General features: G+C 43.3%; 1 protein-coding gene across 2 annotated transcripts in view; it reads right to left on the bottom strand.

Annotated features, from left to right (window-relative positions):
* Window positions 1-668: 668 nt before the first annotated feature.
* The window catches only part of LOC119435887 (diphosphomevalonate decarboxylase-like), a 104,276-nt gene continuing 84,834 nt past the window's right edge, over window positions 669-20,110 (bottom strand). Inside the window, exons 12-13 of one of the 2 annotated variants that reach the window (XR_007468474.1) lie at window positions 9,866-9,994; window positions 5,835-5,920 (exon numbers count right to left, since the gene is read on the bottom strand). Coding sequence is in view for 1 of the 2 variants with exons in the window: in XM_037702589.2 (XP_037558517.1) it covers window positions 5,849-5,920 (72 nt within the window). In the remaining variant the exon portion in view is untranslated. Of the gene's footprint in view, window positions 5,921-9,865; window positions 9,995-20,110 lie in introns of both variants that reach the window. The other variant, XM_037702589.2, reaches the window with a different exon arrangement.

Below are 20,110 nucleotides of genomic sequence, written 5' to 3'. Positions count from 1 at the left end.
GGCAGAAAACTAGGTGGGGTGATGACGTTAGGAAATTTGCAGGCGCAAGTTGGAATCAACTAGCGCAAGACAGGGGAAATTGAAGATCGTAGGGAGAGGCCTTCGTCTTGCAGTGGACAAATATAGGCTGATGATGATGATTTATCCTTATATTTGGACAGAAACAAATATTCAACTACTTTGCACAGTGAATTCGTGAATCGATCTCAAACGTATCAAGTAGCAAAGACTATTCAGTTCGTATTCAAACGTTTGCACACCCATAATAAAAATGATAGCATTGCCTTACTCCTAGGGGTTGCAAATATTGTAAACATGCCACTTGTCATACAAAAATGGCCCCTTATCTAGGCTAGCCATTTCGTAGGTTACCTACGCTGCTTGCAGTTTGTAAGGTGCCAAGAACTGTCAGTAAATTCCCGGAAATGTTGCAAGTAGCTACGTAATCTAATAGTGTGGCATTCTAGGTGGGGAAACTTGCCATTGGAGGTGCTGTTCGCAACAGCACCAGCGGCGGCATGCTCTTATGACCGTGCGGTGCCTTAATCTATGCCCTCAAGGAAGGCATAAACAACTTCAGTATAATATCAAAAAAAGACTATCTGTAGTAATATTTTTAAATGTAAAAATTTTAAGTAGTGAACGTTGAACTAATTACACAAATAAGACCAAGGCAAAAACATGGCTTTTATTGCATAAAAAAATGCATTCGCTACAATGGTAAATTTGTTAAGACACCTTTGTATTGGCTGAAATAAAACTATCAAGTTTCCCATCACCAAACAAGGTAAAAAAAGTTAAAAATTAGTACATCGTCATTCTTTTGTGTCTTGCAAGTGAAAGAAGCCCCGAGATGTTGGCAGATGATCCAACTTACAAGGCACTGCTACAAACAAGCAGGGAATGTGAGCAGGTGTGAAAACAGTTTATACTGACCATCGCTACACAAGAGCATCCCACCAGAAAGGCAATTTATGCATGGTTTGTGGCAAACGATATGTTCCCATCAGGCAGCTTTAAATTTTATCAAATATATACAGGGTGATCTATATTAATGAAAACAGATTTTCAAAAATAAGATCTAATTGATGTGATGATGCTTTCTTCAATATTCTTTCAGCATAGCGAACCAATTGACGGTCAAGCAGCCATCGCAGCCCATTCACTAATCAACTAATTATTTTAAATTACCTCTTTAATGATGGGTTTTAACACTCGCATTGCAGCAATGGTAGTAAAGGAGGAGGATGCTGCAGGAGGCAATAGCAATTTATGGGACTTTAAAAGTGCCATTTGTTGTTAAGATACTATTCATATGTGAAAATTCACTTTTCCCGGCTCCGATACCATAAGTGGGCGCATGAAGGGCACCAGAAGCACGGCCCATGTGATGCTTCCCGCCTCGTTTGGTTTCTTTACATCAATGTGTCGGTCACCTGAGCACACCTTCCTCTTACTTCACAAAGATCATGTCTTTGCGACCTGCCGTACCTTGCAGTACAAACGCACGACGATGGATTGGATGCTTCAGCAGGGGCGGTATTCCGTAAGAGTCCAATTAGTGGACTGTCCATTTTGGCTGTCGCTGATTGGCTGCTGCTTTACGTGCAGGAAGGTGCCAGCCAGTCTCCTGATCCTGAGTCTCCTGATACCGCCCCTGATCGCAGCGAGCTGCTCTACATCACGACAGCATTAAGAATAACATGGGTAGTGCTTCGAGCACTGTTTGTGCACTTTGTTTTGATAATGAAGCGAAAAAATGACTTTTTGTTGAATATCTTAACAACGAATGGAGTTTTTTTAAGTTGCGTATATTGCTCCAAGCTTCTGCGGTGCCCCACTACAATACTGCTATTGTAACGTGGGCCTTAAATCTAGTAACCAAGAAAACGAATTTTAGTTAAAGGGTCCCTCACCAGGTGTGGCCATTTTGCGCTGACAATGCATGCTAACGATTGTGTCTGCTAAGTATTATATCGCTACGCACCGCAGAAAGAGCAGAAATTTCAAACCAAACGCCGTTTGCCCTTCTCGCGGGCACCGTGCTCCCAGCCAGAGAGTGATGTAGATATCGCAAGTGCGCTACGTACATCGCCGTGATGTGACGTCACTCTCAGTGACACATGACTGGGAATTATTCTAGGCAACATCAGTTATTTATTTAATCTGTTAGTTCAATAGACGAATTAAAGTTTAGAGAATTAATAAAACATACAAATCCAATGTCTGCGTGTTTTTGTTTAAGTTCGTACTGTAGCAAGAGAGATGTACTTTCATTTCCTCTGCTTGTTCTCACGTTGTGCAGTTACGCTCGTAGACAACGATACTATGTGACACTATGCGACCATACTCTGTGATCTGCTTGTGTCTACCTCAGTGTTTGTCTAGCACTGAATTATACCACTAGTCAGGTGCTCTCATGCACAGAACACAAAATAGTCCGCTGTGCGAAATGAGACAAACGCAACAGCTCACGCACAAGAACCTCACTCAGCAAAAACACGAGAGAGAGAGAGAGAGAGAGAGAGAGAGAGAAAAGAAGCCATGGCCTATGACCTACCGTATTTTCTCGCATATAACCCGCACCAAAAATTGGAAAAAATTGCTTAAAAAGTGGGGGTGCGGGTTATCTGCGAAGATTCGCTAAGGAAGGGGGTGGGAGTCGGCTTCACGGCAACGCACGGCCTACCGTGCAGAGTCCGCGTTGTCCGCATACCTATCGACATCGACATGTGTTAAGCGAATAAGAGGTGAACACAGATTATAGCCAGATCCACATCCATAGTCTGGTTGGATGCTTTTCGCATGAGTCAGGTGCTGTTTCTTGAAAGCCCAGTTTGCACAGTTGGCCAGCCTTGTTTAGGCATCACGAGTGTGTCTCGGCGGCAGTCTTTTACAGTGAAACAGAAACTGAAGATCGTAGCCGCTGCTGAAGAAATTGGCAACAGAGCTGCTGCGAGATGGTTCCGAAGACGATTACGTCTTTGAGAGCAGCGATGAAGCCTCGGATGGCAGCAGTGAATCGGACGACAGCACTGACAACGTTGTGGCAGTCGTTTTGAAATAAATTTGCTTTGAAAACGAAATGATGACTGCATGTAGTTGTAACTTCCTAGTCCTCATTTTTGTTTTGTATACGCGTGCGGGTTATACGCGAGGTTATTTTTTTTCTTTTTCGTGGAGTTCAAAGTTAGGGGTGCGAGTTATATGCAAGGGTGGGTTATACGCGCGAAAATACGGTATTTCTATGTCTGCTATTAACAAGCCAATTGAAAAATTCTTGCGGTAGAATACTCCCTAGTAAGAACTTCAGAATATAACCGAAATTTGCTGTGTCGCCTAATAAGGGGCCCTTTAACAAGCAAACGGACAGCGACGGCTACTTTCCCACCTAGTGTCTGCTGCGCTGAAGGTATGTGCAGTGAAGAAAGCAGCCTTGCATCAGTTAAACCTCATTTGTTTTAAAATCTGTTTTCATTAAAATAGATAACCTGGTATAAACGTAATATAGCTTGTTCAATACTGCATGCTCCACAGAAAAAGCAGCATAAATAAAAACTGATTTGTATGAATTCTGGGGTTTTATGTGCCAAAACCACGATTTGATTACGAGGCACGCCGTAATGGGGGACTCCAGATATTTTTGACCACTTTAATGTGTACCCAATGCACGGGACAGGGCATTTTTGCATTTCGCCCCCACTGAAATGGGCCACCACAGCTGGGATTTGATCCCGCGACCTCATGCTTAGCAGCGCAACATCATAGCCACTAAGCCACAGCGGCGGGTAGGAACCGATTTTCCAAAAGTAAGTAACAGTACTGTGGCACAATGCAGTTTTGCAATATCATGATTAACATAAAGAAAATTTAGACTGCAATAAAGTTAAACATGTTACACAGTGAGGTCACGAAGTGGCACATTTGCACCAGGAAATCTGAGGATTGCGTCTTGATACATAAGTCACTTGCACATGAAGAGCGGAACATGTATGACCAGCTGTATTATTGCTTAAGGCAACAATAATCATTGAAAATTAAGCTGCCACAAACAGGATCACAAGATAATAAAGTGCCTTGTATGGTGATTAGAAACCATTTTTATAACTTTTGCCTATGACATACATAAATACAAATTCTAAGAAAGCATTGTGAAGTAACAAATACATATCTGCGCACTATGCACAAAGCATAACACAGATAAGAAAAGCCACATCCACAGATATAATCAACAGCACAAATGCAAGAGGGACACATATACTGTGCAATTGATAAATGTGCGTGCAGCTTTAAGCATACATTTTTACCTTGGTTAGAGTGAACTTGTGAATACACGACACTTCGTATCCAAACAATATCTTTGGGTTTGAAAAGGCAACCCTCCGTTAAGCTCACATTGTCAAGCATACTGTGTTCATACGGTGTCATACCAGTGACACCATATGAATACAGTTGCGGTTTTGTTACTGTTGCTTTCTAGCCTGGTTTTCAGCCCAGAGAGAAAACAAAAAACAAAAAGAATACTATACATATTTTAAATGCTTAACATTTTTAAGCTCAGTGTTGGCTGCTTCACATGTGCCGGGATCAGCCGGCCGTGAGCGGTGGATGATACAACTAGTATAGAATAAGGCATAAGGCATCGCTACAAAATACCGGCCATGGTCAGTGGATCTAGTGGATCTAGCCTCTACAGAGAAAACAGGAGAGATCAGCGTTAGGCACTCAGTGGCACTCTTCAAATGGCACAGTAAGAACACGTGCCAGCACTGAACATATTCAACAACACAGCAGAAGCCGTCAAACTAAGAGGCCACAGCAAGTAGCTGATTGGAGACAGCTCTAGGTAGATCTTATTACACGCTATGCAGTAATGGTGGTGCTTTTACTCATTGAAGAAAAGTTTGCCTTTTGAGTGTTACACGTCACTCGCCGCTGCACGACACATGGAGGTCGCTGCAGTAACTGATTGGGCGTTGAAACTAACACAGTGTACGCTTGTAGATGCTGCCATTCTTAGTAAAACATGATAGCTTGTCCGTTCACCCTAAATACTGCACACTGTATGCCTTTACAACACTGCCTCTCAACTGGCCTGCAAGTGATGGCATGGTAACCACTTTGTGCATAGAAACTTAGCAGACGAGCTGCTGGTCCTGCTCCTCCATTAATTTTCTACCTCAAACAAAGATTTTCTAGCCAAAATCTTGAATATGGAAGGTGCAGCATAGGCAAAATGAGTTTACCAGACAACACATGGCACAGTTGATAATGCACAATTGCTTGCATAACAATATGCATAAGAAAGATAACTTTGTCAGACACACATACATATGTACTTCCAGACTGTTTCATCAAAAATTTGATGTAACAGTCTGGGAATGTAAAATCATCATTAATACAACAAGTAGACCAATACTAGTGAACTAACATTGGTCAGCTTGTGAACAAGGGATCTATACAGATCCTGAAACATGATTTTTTTTTTTTTTGACATTGGTCTGTGACCTTTTGTATTAATGAAACACACAAGTCAGTGGCTCACTGTGGTGCTACTAAGATGCACTCATGACTGCATACACTCACCTGTTCCTCTTAAACAAGGTAAAGAGTGCACACGTGGGTAGTTTCAGAAGTTAAAGAGCACTGCAAGCTTTAGCATTACATCACATTAAAGGTATAACATTGCAAAAGTATGAGGCTTAACCTTGATCGTATTATGTTAGGTTGTTAAGTAAGGTTAAGCTAGGTCATCAGGAAGGTCCATTTTTTGTCACGAGTAATGTAAACACTAACGCCATATTTGTTTTTACTGAGGTGTCTCCATGCGCGAGTCATTGTGGTGTGCTCACTTCGGATAACCATGAATGTCCAGAAGGTGTGCCTCAGGATCACCCAGTGGCTCCGGGCCATGACCCACCTAAGTGAAAGTCCACAAACCCAAAGCAAAATCAATGCAATATCCTCTACAGTACAAAAAATAACTTTTTAATGCCTAGCATCTAGACAAATGATGCTTGTACTGGTGCTTCACTTATTTTATATATCAAACGTTCAACATTTTTATAAAGAGGAAGTAAGCAAATTTGTTTCACCATCCGAATTAGTGACAAAGTGACCAAACCTGCCATTTTCCTATATTGAGGTTTGTATATCCATGCATAACAATGTTCAATTAAGCAACAAATTAAAACATTACTAAAAGACTTTATAAATAAAATGTAAACAGAGTCCATCAATCGGTGCACTGTGCAATCAGGTCAAAATATAGGCTTATACTAAGCAACACTGACTGCTGAGGGAAAATTTATTTGTTTATTTAAAAAAATATACACACTGCTAAACTTTACTGAATGATGAATGCAAAATGCAATGTTTTTGCTCAGATCATCTAGGTCTTTTATGACATACAAAGCTATGTTTGGACATGTCAAGCGAGTGCACCAACCAATACATTTCACATATAAATCAGACACAATGGCAACTAGAGCTCGAGGTGGCCATAACTCTCGCGCGTACACTAAATGTGCCAATAGAGTGAGTGCTCTAAAATCTACAATTGTTCGACATCACATCGCCTGAAGACGTACTTTTCACAAAATATGAACTAGAGGCCGCCCTAGAGTCAATCAGTGGTCAAAGTGTACCTGGAGCAGAAACATCTAGAGAACTTCAAATTTAGGCGAACCAACTTCATAAAACCTTCAGATTGAACAGAAGTGTCAGATTGGTCTCAGTTTAGGAATGAAAGCACAACATAGCATGTCCCTGAGAAACCACTTTCAACTTCATAAGTACCACTGAAGCCAGAAGCCAACCACTCTCATCACAGTGTACTTAAAACAAAAAGATGTTCAATTCTGCTCCCCATGAGGCTCATTAGAAGTTATACAAGGCTCATTAGAAGGATACCTCTGCACAAGAATCATCAATTTTATTTGAGTATTTCTAGCCAACCATTCTTTTACCATTCAGATACCAGTCAGCAACACTAACCTGTCACATAGCAATGGAGTAAAGTTAATTGTAATGGAGCTTAAACAAATAGACACAGAACACCTAGACATCACAAGTGCTTACCTTAAGCGCTTGTGATGTCTAGGTTATCAGTGTCTGCTTGTTTGCACTCCTTTACAATGAATCTATACCAACTAGCCTCTCTACTCTGTTGCAATGGAGTAAGAGTAAGACAAGTTTTTATCCTGTCTTTGCAGCTCATCATGGTGAATGGTTGAGCGAGCTGCACTTAACCCTGTGCAACCGTGTCACCCACAGAACCAATGAAGGTGCATTTACTAAAAAGTGCAAGATAATACAGAAGGGACTGGATGCTACAGACACCTTTCTGGGGACCAATGACATGAAGCCATTTCCAGAAAGAACACAATACAAAGTCATGCATGGCACACCAAAGGACAATGCATCAGTCCTGCTAAGATTTGGGAGACTGACATTAGAACCAACAAATGAACAGATACATATGTATATTATCCATTCTCCACGACAACACCAGAAAAGTGACTGCATGGCTTATAGACCTACAATAAAGAAAAAAAAAAACATGGCATAAGATGCTACACTTTGTGAGATGGAATCACCTACTGCAACAGAGGTGCCGGCACAATCATACCAAAATAAGTAGTCATGGCTCTGCTTCTGTAGCATGCACAGTATGCACAGTATGACAGTCCCGGACTGCTTGGGACTGCTGTCCCACATTCAATTTTCTCAGACAGCTTCAGAAGCTCACCCACAAGTTCGAGAGCTGCCAGAATTATTCATTTTTCACATACCAGAAGTTGCGGACTGTCCGCGGATTTTGGAGCTGTCAGCAGATTTTTGCTCGAACAAGCAGCTAACAGACAACAGCTGTCTGAAAGAGATGCGTGCGGCATTTGCCACCATGTTTTGAAAGATGCCATATAATTCTGCGTACTTTTCGCATTTCAGATGGCAAATATTATGCACTCAGCTATCGCGTGTGTTACATCGGTGCTTTGTGTACCATCATGCGAGCTTTTCATGAGCTTCGCATGAGCTTTTCATGAGTATTCGCAAAAATGTGCGCCGATCAGGAGCACATGCTTGCTGTTCTTCCTGCATTTCGCATAATCTGTCATGCTCATTGCTATATGTGTACTAAACAGGTGGATTTCACCTTTCAAGTGAGTGAAAATGGTGTGCGAGGAAGCATATCATATTTCATGTGGCTGTTTCTTGCCGGTAGCTGGAGTAATATACAATCAGAGCTTCACCGATTGCTGCTCACACACGTTGACTCCTTCTGTCATAAGTTCGAGTGTTCGCTTTTTGACATGCACGATTAGTAGACAGTGTACATGCGCTTCGTCCGATATGCATGTCGCGTCTTTCGGAGAGGGTCTCACAAGTTTTGAGGATATCGGTGGGCACCTTCGGCATGAAAGTGACGTGGTACGACCGAGATTTGTTTACATTCATGTAGGAATTCCGCTTAAATTTCGCAGGCAATGAGCTAGCTTAAGTACAGCGGGTAAGTGGCATGAAGAGCAAGAGCGCAACGTAAACTGCGCTTTGCGGACATGGTCTATGCGCTCGGGCTGCGATTCCACTGTGCAAGCTTTATTGTTGTGTTAGCGACGTGGCCTTCGAGACTCTGCCATCTCGAACATCACACTAATGAATTCGCTGAGTAGTGGAACTATCTACGAGCATACGACGGCAGCCAGAAGAGTGACTACCAGTCACGGTGCTTTCGAGTGAAACCTCGGACAGTCCCCAGCAGCTGGATCAAGTGACTGTGACATGCCCTTTTGTCAGGACATGTCAGGGCTAGTGGAAGCAGAAGCCGCGGACGGTTTGTGGACAATTCAAGACTGCATAACCGAAGAAGCCCACTGTTATCACTTACAAGGATGAAACTGGCAAAAGCTTCAAGCATTACACAGAGACGTCTACACGACAACAGGTTTGCTGAAACACAGCACAGAAGAACGTACTGTTATGCCGGACATCCCCGCCATTTGCAATTTGCTACTGGAAGCAGAGTAAGGCCATTCCACCCAACTTTTCATTACCAAGACCTAACGACATGTAATGACTATGGCAAACACATTATAATATGTAATGACTATACTGAACCCATTGGCCATGCCCAAGATGGGGATGAGCCTGACTGCACCAGACATGCCACCGCACTTGCACTGAAGATGGGACTGATTATAAAGACCTGCCACCTTGGGAAGACACTTCCATATCTAACCAACACACTAACTAACAGAATGATGCAAGTTATATGCACGTAACCACGCGGCACGCAGCCGAAGTCATGAAGGTCTAAAATATTATGCATATTTACATCGAGCAATTATGGAGACCAACAAGAATAGTTGCAGCCATCTGTGACTTGAGAACAGACAGCATGCTGCGAACCACTGTTGCAACAGAATTTGAGGAAGCCAGCAGAAGGCAAACTGGAGACTATTGTCAAGCCCATTAGATAAGTAAACCAAACTATCCCACGGCAAGAGCAGCAACCAGTATACAGGGTGTCCCTGGCTGTCATGTACCAATAAAAAGTTCTATGCAGGTAAGGCAATTCTAAGTTGTTAGCAACAAGCTGAAGAAGCACCTCATATATTTTGTGTTTCTAAATATACGGTCTGTAAACTTTTATATTAAAATTTATGACAAATTTATTACCACAAGGTGTTAGGGTGCATTCGAAAAAACCAATTTCAGTTGTTCGCAGAGTGTTGTCATTTGCGTGGCTCTTTTACGCACATGTAAAAAAAAGCCTGCAAAATATTGTGGCTATCAACGTGCCCGCGTGCCCTCAAAGGAAATGAGCGAGAATGTAAATGCCTTGCCTCTAGTGTACTGGTACTCTGGGCAGTTTTGGGTACTCCGAGTGCTGTTGTTGCTGCATGCGAGCATATAGTCTGCCAAAGCCACTTTAAGATAGTGTGCCACGAACAATGGAAATTGATTTCGAGGACACTTAGTCTTGACATATCTGCAGTAAAAATAACAATGAAAAAGTTTGTTAATCATTGCAAACTTATTGATTAGAGAGACCACAAAAAATATGAGACGCTTCTTAAGGTTGCTGATAACAAGACACAAGTTTCATTTGCATAAAAGGCAGTCATTCTTTTTTAAACTTGGTGCACGATAGTTTGGACACCCTCTATACACAGGTTCACAGGCTGCTTTCAGAGAATGAAAGAAGTAAAGCGGGACTTCCACCGTGACAATAAAAAAAAAAAAAAAAGGGTGCAGCAACTACAAACAAAACTTCTCGGTACACTGGATGCCTGGTCACGAAGGAAGAGCACTTGACGAGGCAAAGGTATTTCATATCACTTGATTAAGTTCAAGGATGCCTGTTCTTTACTGGATCCAGCATAGAATGAAAACTGATGTTGCAATGAGGAAGTTTTCTATGAACAAAGCAAGAACACATCAGACTTGCTAAAAATGCAAGGCAGCAATGAGAATGAGCAAGCTGCACAATGAACACCTGTTACCACAGGGATTTGGCCTGATGACAGACTTCGTGAAATGATGAAGGTGCTACACCAGTGGAAAAAGAAAGCGCAGCAACGAGAAATGACAACAACCACTTTTCAAGTGACTGTAACCACAGATGATGAAGAACAGCAAAAAAAAAAAAAAAAAAAAAAAGGGCCAAGTATACACAATATCCCAAATGGCTCCCATTGGCCAACACCTATTTTGCTACTTTTTGCCACACGCAGTGGCATGAGCTAAACACAATGCAGCTGTGATCAAGGACTACAAGAGACAGACTCAACCGATGCCTCTATAGCTCAAATATTAACAGGGCCATTGGCAGTGCTCTGTTCCCGAGAGACAAGATGCCTGCACATGCCGAGGCAGCTGGGTCTACAAATGAGGCCTTGTGGGCAACACAGCACGGTAAATCAGGCAACTGAAATGCTTTGAACCTGCGCTCCCTTTCCCCTTAATTCAAAATTAAATTCTGGATGTTTATGTGCCACAATGGTAGAGTGACCACCCCAGAAAGCCGTTGGTCCCTGGTTCGAATCCCGGACCAGGATGAATTTTGAACTGCGAAGCTTTTTTCTAGGAAACCTGTATGGGTTTCCTTCGCAGCTTCCTGCTGCATTTGGGTAGATGACAATTTTCCCTTTCAAGACCCTTCCCCCACCTTGCGGGATTCTGCTGAACTGATTTGCCATATGTGCAGTTTTGCATTCCACCCCCATTGGTATGCAGCCATTGTGGCCAGGAATCACACCCACGGCTTCGTGCTCTGCAGCAGAATGACAACCACTGAGCCACTGCAGCGGATATTTTTTTCTCCATACCCCTTCCTTTGGCTACCTCATTCGTCATCGCTAGCAGATAATCATAGAGCTGGAGCAGCTATAGTATATCATTCACCGATAGTGCACACTTCAAAGGTTACAGACATGAATGTCGCACCGCACAGAAGGCTGCACAATAGAGAAAAGAGTGAAAAGTCTTCGTACGTAACATATAAGCAGCGAGTGCTGCGCGCAGCAGCAGGCACCGCAGACATGAATGTTCCACCGCACAGAAGGTTGCACAATAAAAAAAAAAGTGAAAAGGCTTCATACGTAACACATAAGCAGCAAGTGCTGCGTGGAGCAGCAGGCACCGCATATTGAAAGTGGCGTACGTCGTATGAATGAGGCCACACAGGGGAAACACATAATGGGACAAGTCGCAGCATGCCAGGATACAAATTATGAAACTATGCCAATGCTTAGTCAATAGACAGATTTAGTTTAGCATGTTTAGCGTAATAGCGGGCTTAGCGAAATAGCAGGTTCGAGTAACGCCTGAGCAGAATGCTGAACGACCTGTAGCATTTAGTGCACACACGCTATTTCTCAGGCTTAATGTTGCCGTCACTGTGCTGTTTATGTAGTTTACGTAAGACATGGTGGTAGCTCGGCCGCCCACTTCGAACTGAATTTGGCGTTGTTTTTGTAGAAATAACTTCGTAGGGCATGACTGTGTGAAGAGCTTTCACTTAGACTCAGGTCGTTTCAACGATAGAATATTATGGATAACTTTGCAGAGTTTTCGAGATTGCTTCTCATTTCGAACACATTAATGCCTAAAAGATAAATTTGAGATTGCAGCGCCACCTATCAGCAAAGTTGAGAGCTGGGCGCGATGACATATGGCCAATGAGATCGAGCAATCTTAGAGGTCATGGACTTGTACTGATTTCGCCGCGAATCGGCAGACATGGAAAGTACAAATACAGTTAAACCTCGATATAATGAACTTCAATACAACGAAGTATTTAACTTTTTTTATAACTTCTTGTCCATAGAACACCATGAATTAGCACCTCAATATAGCAAAGTGTTTTATACACAATTTCAACATAACAAAATGTCACTGTTGCCTGCAGAGGAATACCGTGACAATGAATGGAAACTTCCACGGATGCAGATGGACAAATGGTTGAACTACAAATGGCTGCTTGCAAATGCACCTCTCAGATCAGACGCAACCAAGAGCGAACGCCGAAGCGAAGCAGTCATGTTCCATATAAAGTCCAAGTGCGATAAGATCCCATCATACCCCACATGCTGTATGCTTTGGGTGTGAGTCAAAGGATGTGAGGGTGAACCGAGAAAAATGGTGGCTTGATGAGTGCCATCTTCCTGCATGAGCAAGGAGAAAGAAGGGGGGGGGGGGGGACGAGCTCGCGATAGCATGGAGGGAGCGGCGGGGGGGAGGCCATGTTGGAGCGAGTCTTCATTTATACCGCGGCTGAGCACATACGGAGTCCATGCAACCTGTTTTAGAGGTAATCTGCTGCGTGTGCAATGATGCAGAGATGGCGTGGCATTATGTGCATCTTCCTGTGCATTTAGTACTGGAGGCTGCCTAACCTCGAGTTTCAGAGACGTGTTGAAGCAAAAGGCTGGCGAAGCATTCGCTCCCCGCTGCCGACACTTTTCACAATAGCCATGTCCCATTGTGGGCAACACTATCAGCATGCTATCAGTCGCAGGGGTGGAGTGGACGCGAAAGTGTGGCTGGCTTCGCTTCCTACTACCGATGTGAAGTACTTTCGATGGTCCCTTGTACCAGGAAAGAAGCTTTCTGGTGAAGCCCACATGCCGGGAAGGGGACCAGAGAAGCACAAATGCACCAGGAGAGAAAGACCGCGAAGCATCATAGCGACGTCTCTGGTTGGTTTGCGACGCCATAACCTAAGCGCAGTCAAGCTGACGGGCATGTTCAGCCTGCGCGATGGCATCACATGCATACTCGCTAGTGAAGGTGGCAGATGGTGGGTGCATAGTGTCAAGAGGTTAGGTTGGCTCTCGTCAATACAATAGGTAGAAAGGCGAAAGTCTAGCTGTATCACGAGAGGAATTATATGCCAAAGTTACGTAGGTAAGAGCAAGGTCCCAATCACGGTAGTCTGACGAAACATACATAGCAAGCATGTCTGTGAGAATGCAGTTTAAGTGTTCCGTGAGGCCATTGGTCTGGAGATGGTAAGGAGTGGTCAGTTTGTGTTGAGTCGAACAGGAACGCAGTATGTCAAAAATAACTTGAGAGAAAGTAACAGCCACGGTCAGTGAGAAATTGTCTCAGGGTGCTGTGAAGCAATATAACGTCACGTAACAAGAAGTCCACAACATCAGTTGCGCAACTGGCCGGCAGAGCTCGGGTAATTGCATAGCGCGTAGCATAATCAGTAGCCGCTGCTGTCCATTTGTTTCCCAAGGTGGATGTGGGAAAAGGGCAATGATCTAGTCCAACATGCAAGAATGGTTCCGTGGGTATGTCAATTGGCTGAAGGTGACCAGCAGGTAGTAGCGGGGCGTTTTGCAACGTTGGCCTGATTCACAAGTAGCCACATAACGGCACGTAGCGTGCAAGGCCTGGCCAAAATAAACAGCACCCGACATTCTCGTAGCTGTGAGATACACCAAGGTGTCTAGCTATGGGCGCATCATGAAGTTCTGTAAGGACACTCAGTCGTAAATGTCTAGGCACGACAATAAGGAGGTCAGGTCCATCAGGTTGAAAATTGTGATGGTATAAGGCAGCTTCCTGAATCACAAATTTGCGGATGGATGTATAATTCTGTGATGATTCTAGGCGAATAATGATTTCGCGCAATAAGGGATCATGGTCTTGTTTTTCACCAATGTGGATCAGGTCTGACATGGAAAAAACAGAGTTGTTGGTGTCCTCATCAGCGTTCTCACAGTTCTCGACTGAATACCTGGACAAGCAATCTGCATCCAGGTGCAGGTGGCTGGATTTGTAGAAAACCAAATATGAAAATTCTTGTAGGTGCAAGGCCCAGCGACCAAGCCGACCGGAAGGATCTTTGAGAGAGGACAGCCAGCACAGCCCATGGTGGTCGGCAACTACAGAGAAGATGATGATATATGTTGTTTTCTGGCGCAAGGGCCAGCTATGGCCAAAGAGCGCCAAGACGTGGTGTACTTACTGAATGAGCAATGGTATGATGAATGACAGTGGGTAGGTGTAGGGTGGCTGTAAAGGAGCCTAAAATTCTGCGCACTAAAGGTGCGTAAAATACAAAATTAATAAGATCATGACAATGATGTGATAGGGCGCAATGAATATGTTATAAAAAATCTGTGAGCGATACAAGGCACTACTGCCTCACAGAGACCCTTAGAAGCAAGAGCCTGGAGGAGAGTGCATTTCAAAATGCTGTCGCAGCAGCGTCCTCTGAAAGAGGACCCTGCTACGAATCTCTCGGGCGAAGAACTTGCAAAATGTCGATGTCGTTTAAAAAGGCTAAAACTGAGTCGTGCTGAAATACCGGGTCATTAGCTAAAAACATCGCTGGGTGAAGGGGTATGTTCTCTCTATAGGCTTGAACAAAGTGTTTCTTTCTTTCAGGTTCTATTAATGGACACTGTACTAGGATGTGAAGTACAGTAAGTGCTTCCCCGCATCTAGTACAGGTTGGGGGTTCGCCTCCAGACAGCAGGTAATTATGCGTGCTGTGAGTGTGTCCTATTCTGAGCCTACAGAATAGGACATCATTTCTTCTAGATTTCGTGGTCGATGGCCAGTTTCCTAAATGGGGCTTAATTAAATGGAGCTTGTTATGAGTCTGGCCGTCCCACAAACGCTGCCAATGGACTCGAAGTCTCTTGCGTAGATATGGCTTCATATCATGATAGGGATGGTCGATTAAATATTTTAATCGATTAACGATTAATCGTTCGTCGGTTTAGCGTATAATCGATTAATCGTTTTCGAGGCGGCGTTTTTCATCGATTAATCGATTAATCAACTTTTTTTTCGGGCGCATTAAAAAGGCTGAAACGCAGTTATCTACTCACGTAAGTACCTATTTTACCGCTTGAAAGGTAGAGCCAGCGTAATAAATACAAGCCTATAAACTTCGATAAAGAATAATGTTTAATTTGTTAGAGATCAACTATAATTGCCACTAGTGACTAGTGAAGGAATAAGCAATATACAGGGTGTTCATATTGACACGTGTACTTGTTTATCTTTCATTGGTGACCCCCTTTCACCGGCTAACAAATGTTAGATTAAAGTTAGAACAAATTCTGAGATTAAAGTTTCTTTTTCACTTAAAAAGCAACCATCCCGCATTAGACCCTGCTCCGTACATCCAACCTCTGATGTCATGACTGACTCGAAATTGTCATGCTGAATCGATAACAAAATTTAGAACACGTACTAACACCATTCAAGTTTTCATTTTTTCCGCAAACGATTACAGACTGGAACGCTTTGCCGCTATGTATGCTACAGAACAGGACTTATTTGAAGCAATAACGTCATAATGTGAAGCACTTTTTTGTTTTCTTCTTGTTTTTTCTTCTTTTTCTTTCTTGCTTTCTTGTCGTGAACCCTAGGACTGTTTTCCCTAAAGTTGGAATGCTTATAATTGTTTTCACGGCCATAAGGTGCTCATTGGTGAGTAACGTTTATGTATATACTATTTTTTCGTTTATGTATATATTTCTTCCGCGGGCCGCTCCTGCGGTCCTCCCTCCATGAAAACGATGGGTGACTACTTCAGGACGTCAATAAAGTTTACTACCTACCTACCTGCCTACCTACCGACCTACCTACCTACCTACCTACCTACCTACCTACCCACTTACCTACCTCTCCATGATCTGTAATGAATTGTTTGATGTTTTTTGCTTGTGTAAACCTTTTGATACCCCTTCTGCATGGGCCCTAGCTTGGGACTGCAGTATTTTGTAAATAAAATAAATAAATAAATAAATAAATAAATAAATAAATAAATAAATAAATAAATAAATAAATAAATAAACGTTATCGCTCGGAGCAGGAAGCGCCTGCATCTGTCGGAAGTTTCTCGAACGTTATCGATGCTTCTATCCGTTGTCTAAGGTCACGGACGCTTATCTAATTTGATTGTATGAGCGACGCGAATTGTCTAGTACTTTCTGGAAGACAAGCGGGCACCAGGCATTACTCTGGAACCTTCGATGCTCATGTATAAAAGCCGACGCGTTTCGCCGCTGATCAGATTTCGACGATCGCCGACTGTATTCGCCGCTATATCGTTGTGCTTAGAGTGCAACTTGCTTTTGGGGGCACAGGTTCGCCCAATAAAAAATCCGTTTCGTCATTTACAGTTTTGCGACTGTTTTCTTCACCATCACACGTGACAATATTTAAGTTTTACGGAATTTTAAAAATTCACCTGTGGCAGGTAGCATAATTCTTATCGTTGAGCTGGGTTATTCGAAGAGGCGGACTTTAGTAGCACGAGAAATTGAAAGACGTATTCAACCAATTAACAAAAAATTACTAATGAACTTCTTAGTTAATTACTTTAGGACAGATATAGCAATTTACGAATTGTAGCCGGCGAGTTTGCAAGACGCATCTACTTGAAATGAATTTCCAGGATGACACCAGTTTCGAGATATTTCTGAAAGTGTGGGACGAAATACATGGGCGTTCCAGTTACTTTTGTGCTTCAATGCATTTTGGTAAAAAAGTAAGTGGAAGAACAGTGTATTTTTTACGGCGAGTTTGATGGCGCATATCTCCAAACTGGTGTCATTTTGGAAATTAATTCCAAGGGCATGCGCCTGACAAGCTCACCGGCTACAATCCGTAAATTGCTATATGTGTCGTAAAGTAATTAACTAAGAAGTTGATTAGTGAAATTTTGTTAATTAGTTGAATATGTTTTCACTAATTTCACTAATCAACTAAGAAGTTAATTAGTGAAATTTTGTTAATTAGTTGCCTATGTTTCGATTTCTTGTGCTAATGTCCGCCTTATCGAATAACCCAGCTCAACCATAAGAATTATGCTACCTGCCACGGGTGATTCCTAAAAAGTCGGTAAAACTTAAAAATGAACACCCTGTATGTTAAAAATGGCACTTACTGAGGAGGGTGGGCATGGAAGAAGGAGAAATTAGAAGAGAACGTCGCAGCACGACTGACATCAAGTAGTAATGGCGCAACACGTGATCGCCACATCAGAGCGCGCGGTAGGATTAATGCTGCCGGGGGCAGGGCAGCAGCGCAGCTGAACGGGTGCGCACCGATTTGAAACTACTACGAAGCAAACATTATCGGTCAATACGTTGTCTCCCAGGGTCACGTGCTGACCCTATACAGCGAGGTAAAAAGCAAAGGAAATGGCTTGACGGTGAGTTCGCTTGCCAAGACTTGCTCCCTCGCGTAATGCTCTCTCCTAGTTTATTTCTTCCTCCACGGGGGAGGCCTCTGCCCAGCCCCAGACAGCCTGTTTGACGTGTGCGTAAAGCGGGGAAGCGCTTGGCCAGCTCGACATGACTCGGGAAAACAGTCGACAGTCACTCTCGGTCTTCGCAGCCGCGCTGTCGTTGCTTTCTATAGTATGATTTCAAAATTTTCACGACACTTTAGTCACTGTCTGGAAAACGATTAAGCGAACTTCTTTAATCGATTAAACCGATTAAATTAAAGGTAGACATCGATGACGATTAATCGTTTTGCGGCGTACTTTTAGTCGATTAATCGATTAATCGTTCATCGATATTACCATCCCTATATCATGAACAGGGACGGGCATAGATGTGTTGCCAGCTTTTGCCTCGACGGATGTGGCAAGCTGGTCTGCCAGTACATTTCCCTCGATGTCTCGGTGTCCTGGCACCCAGCACACCACAACATGCTGCCCAGATGCATAAATACTACATATGAATGAATAAAGCGATACTATTATGGGATTTTTGTGCCTTTTAAGAGATTTTAAAGCTTTTACTACGCTCAGCGAGTCTGTGTAGATGATTGCTTTGGGTATTTCCGAGTCCTTGATATGTTTAAGAGCCGACAGTATTGCATAAGCCTCTGCTGTAAAAATGCTCGTTTGTGGGTGCAGGGCGTCGGCATCTGAAAATGATGGGCCAACCGCTGCATAAGAGACGCCAGCATGAGACTTTGATGCATCGGTGTAAAATTCCGGACAGGAGTATTTATGCTGCAGTTCAAGGAAGTGCATTCGAATGTGTGCAGCGGGGGCGTGCTTCGTAACATGTAAAAAGGACAAATCACACTCTACAATCTGCCACTGCCACGGTGCGACCTGTATAGTGGGTGTCATTAGACGATGCTCAAAAAGTGGGACATCCATTTCCTCAGTCAGACTTCTCACACGCAACGAGAAGGGCTCTCTTACTGCAGGGCGGTTATGAAAGAGGTGGGAGCTGGACAAATCATTTACGGTGGAATATGAAGGATGTTCACTGTTTGCGTTCACTCTAAGGAAATATATGAAAGCTGTGTAGGTCCTCTGCAAGTGGAGGGACCACTCATTGGATTCCACGTAAAGGCTTTCTACAGGGCTTGTCCTAAAGGCACCTGTAGACAAGCGAATACCTAGATGGTGGATGGGGTCCAGCATCTTCAACGCGGTTGGGGTGGCTGACTGATAAATTATGGCCCCGTAGTCTAGGCGTGTTCGTATGAGGCTTTTATACACGTTTAAGAGACATTTTTTGTCGCTACCCCATGTAGTGTGTGACAACACTTTTAAAATATTCATTGTTTTCATGCACTTGTTTTTTAGATATTTTAGGTGTGGTATGAATGTCAGCTTTGTGTCAAGAATTATGCCTAAGAATTTATGTTCCGTTTTTACAGGTAGACTCTGTCCTTGCAGGTGAATGTCGGGGTCGGGGTACAGTCCTCTCTTTCGAGAAAAAAAGGACGCAAGTGCTCTTTTGTGGATTTAGGCAGAACCCATTCTCGTCTGCCCATTTAGCCACCTTGTTCAGACCAAGCTGAACCTGCCGCTCACAGATGGCAAGGTTGCACGATTTAAATCCAATCTGTACATCATCGACGTACGTTGAATAGAACATGTTGCGTGGGATGCATAGACGCAAGGAATTCATTTTTATAATAAAGAGAGTGCAACTGAGCACCCCACCCTGCGGCACTCCGGTTTCCTGCACAAAAGGTCGTGATAAAGCATTGCCAACTCGAACACGGAATGTGCGATTCAGCAGATAACTTTCAATCACATTTAGCATATTACCACGTATACCAAAGTGGGAGAGGTCTCTCAGTATCCCAAACCGCCATGTGGTGTCGTAGGCCTTTTCCATGTCTAGGAATACTGACAGAAAGAACTGTTTGTGAACAAAAGCTTCGCGTATCTGCGCCTCAATACGTATCAAATGGTCAGTGGTGGATCGACCCTCGCGAAAACCGCACTGGTATGGGTCAAGTAGTTTGTTTGATTCTAGGAAATGTAGTAGGCGACGGTTTATCATTTTTTCGAAGACTTTGCAGAGACAGCTAGTTAGTGCTATAGGCCGGTAACTCGAAACAGACGATGGATCCTTGCCCTGTTTCAGGATAGGGATCACTATGGCCTCTTTCCAGGCAGACGGGATCTCACCGGAAGACCATACAGTGTTGTAGAGGGAAAGGAGGGTTTTCTGTGTTTCATGGGGAAGGTGCTTCAGCATTTCATATATTACACGGTCAGCTCCTGGAGCAGAATTATTGCAGCAGTTTAGTGATGCCTGTAGCTCAGCTAATCTTAATGGCTCGTTATATGGCTCATGTTTTTTGCATT

Source organism: Dermacentor silvarum, chromosome 1 (genome assembly GCF_013339745.2).
Source record: "Dermacentor silvarum isolate Dsil-2018 chromosome 1, BIME_Dsil_1.4, whole genome shotgun sequence".
In the NCBI taxonomy this organism is placed as follows: Eukaryota; Metazoa; Arthropoda; class Arachnida; order Ixodida; family Ixodidae; genus Dermacentor; species Dermacentor silvarum.
The sequence above is the reverse complement of the archived record's forward strand: the minus strand, read 5'-3'. Positions and strand labels throughout refer to the sequence as shown.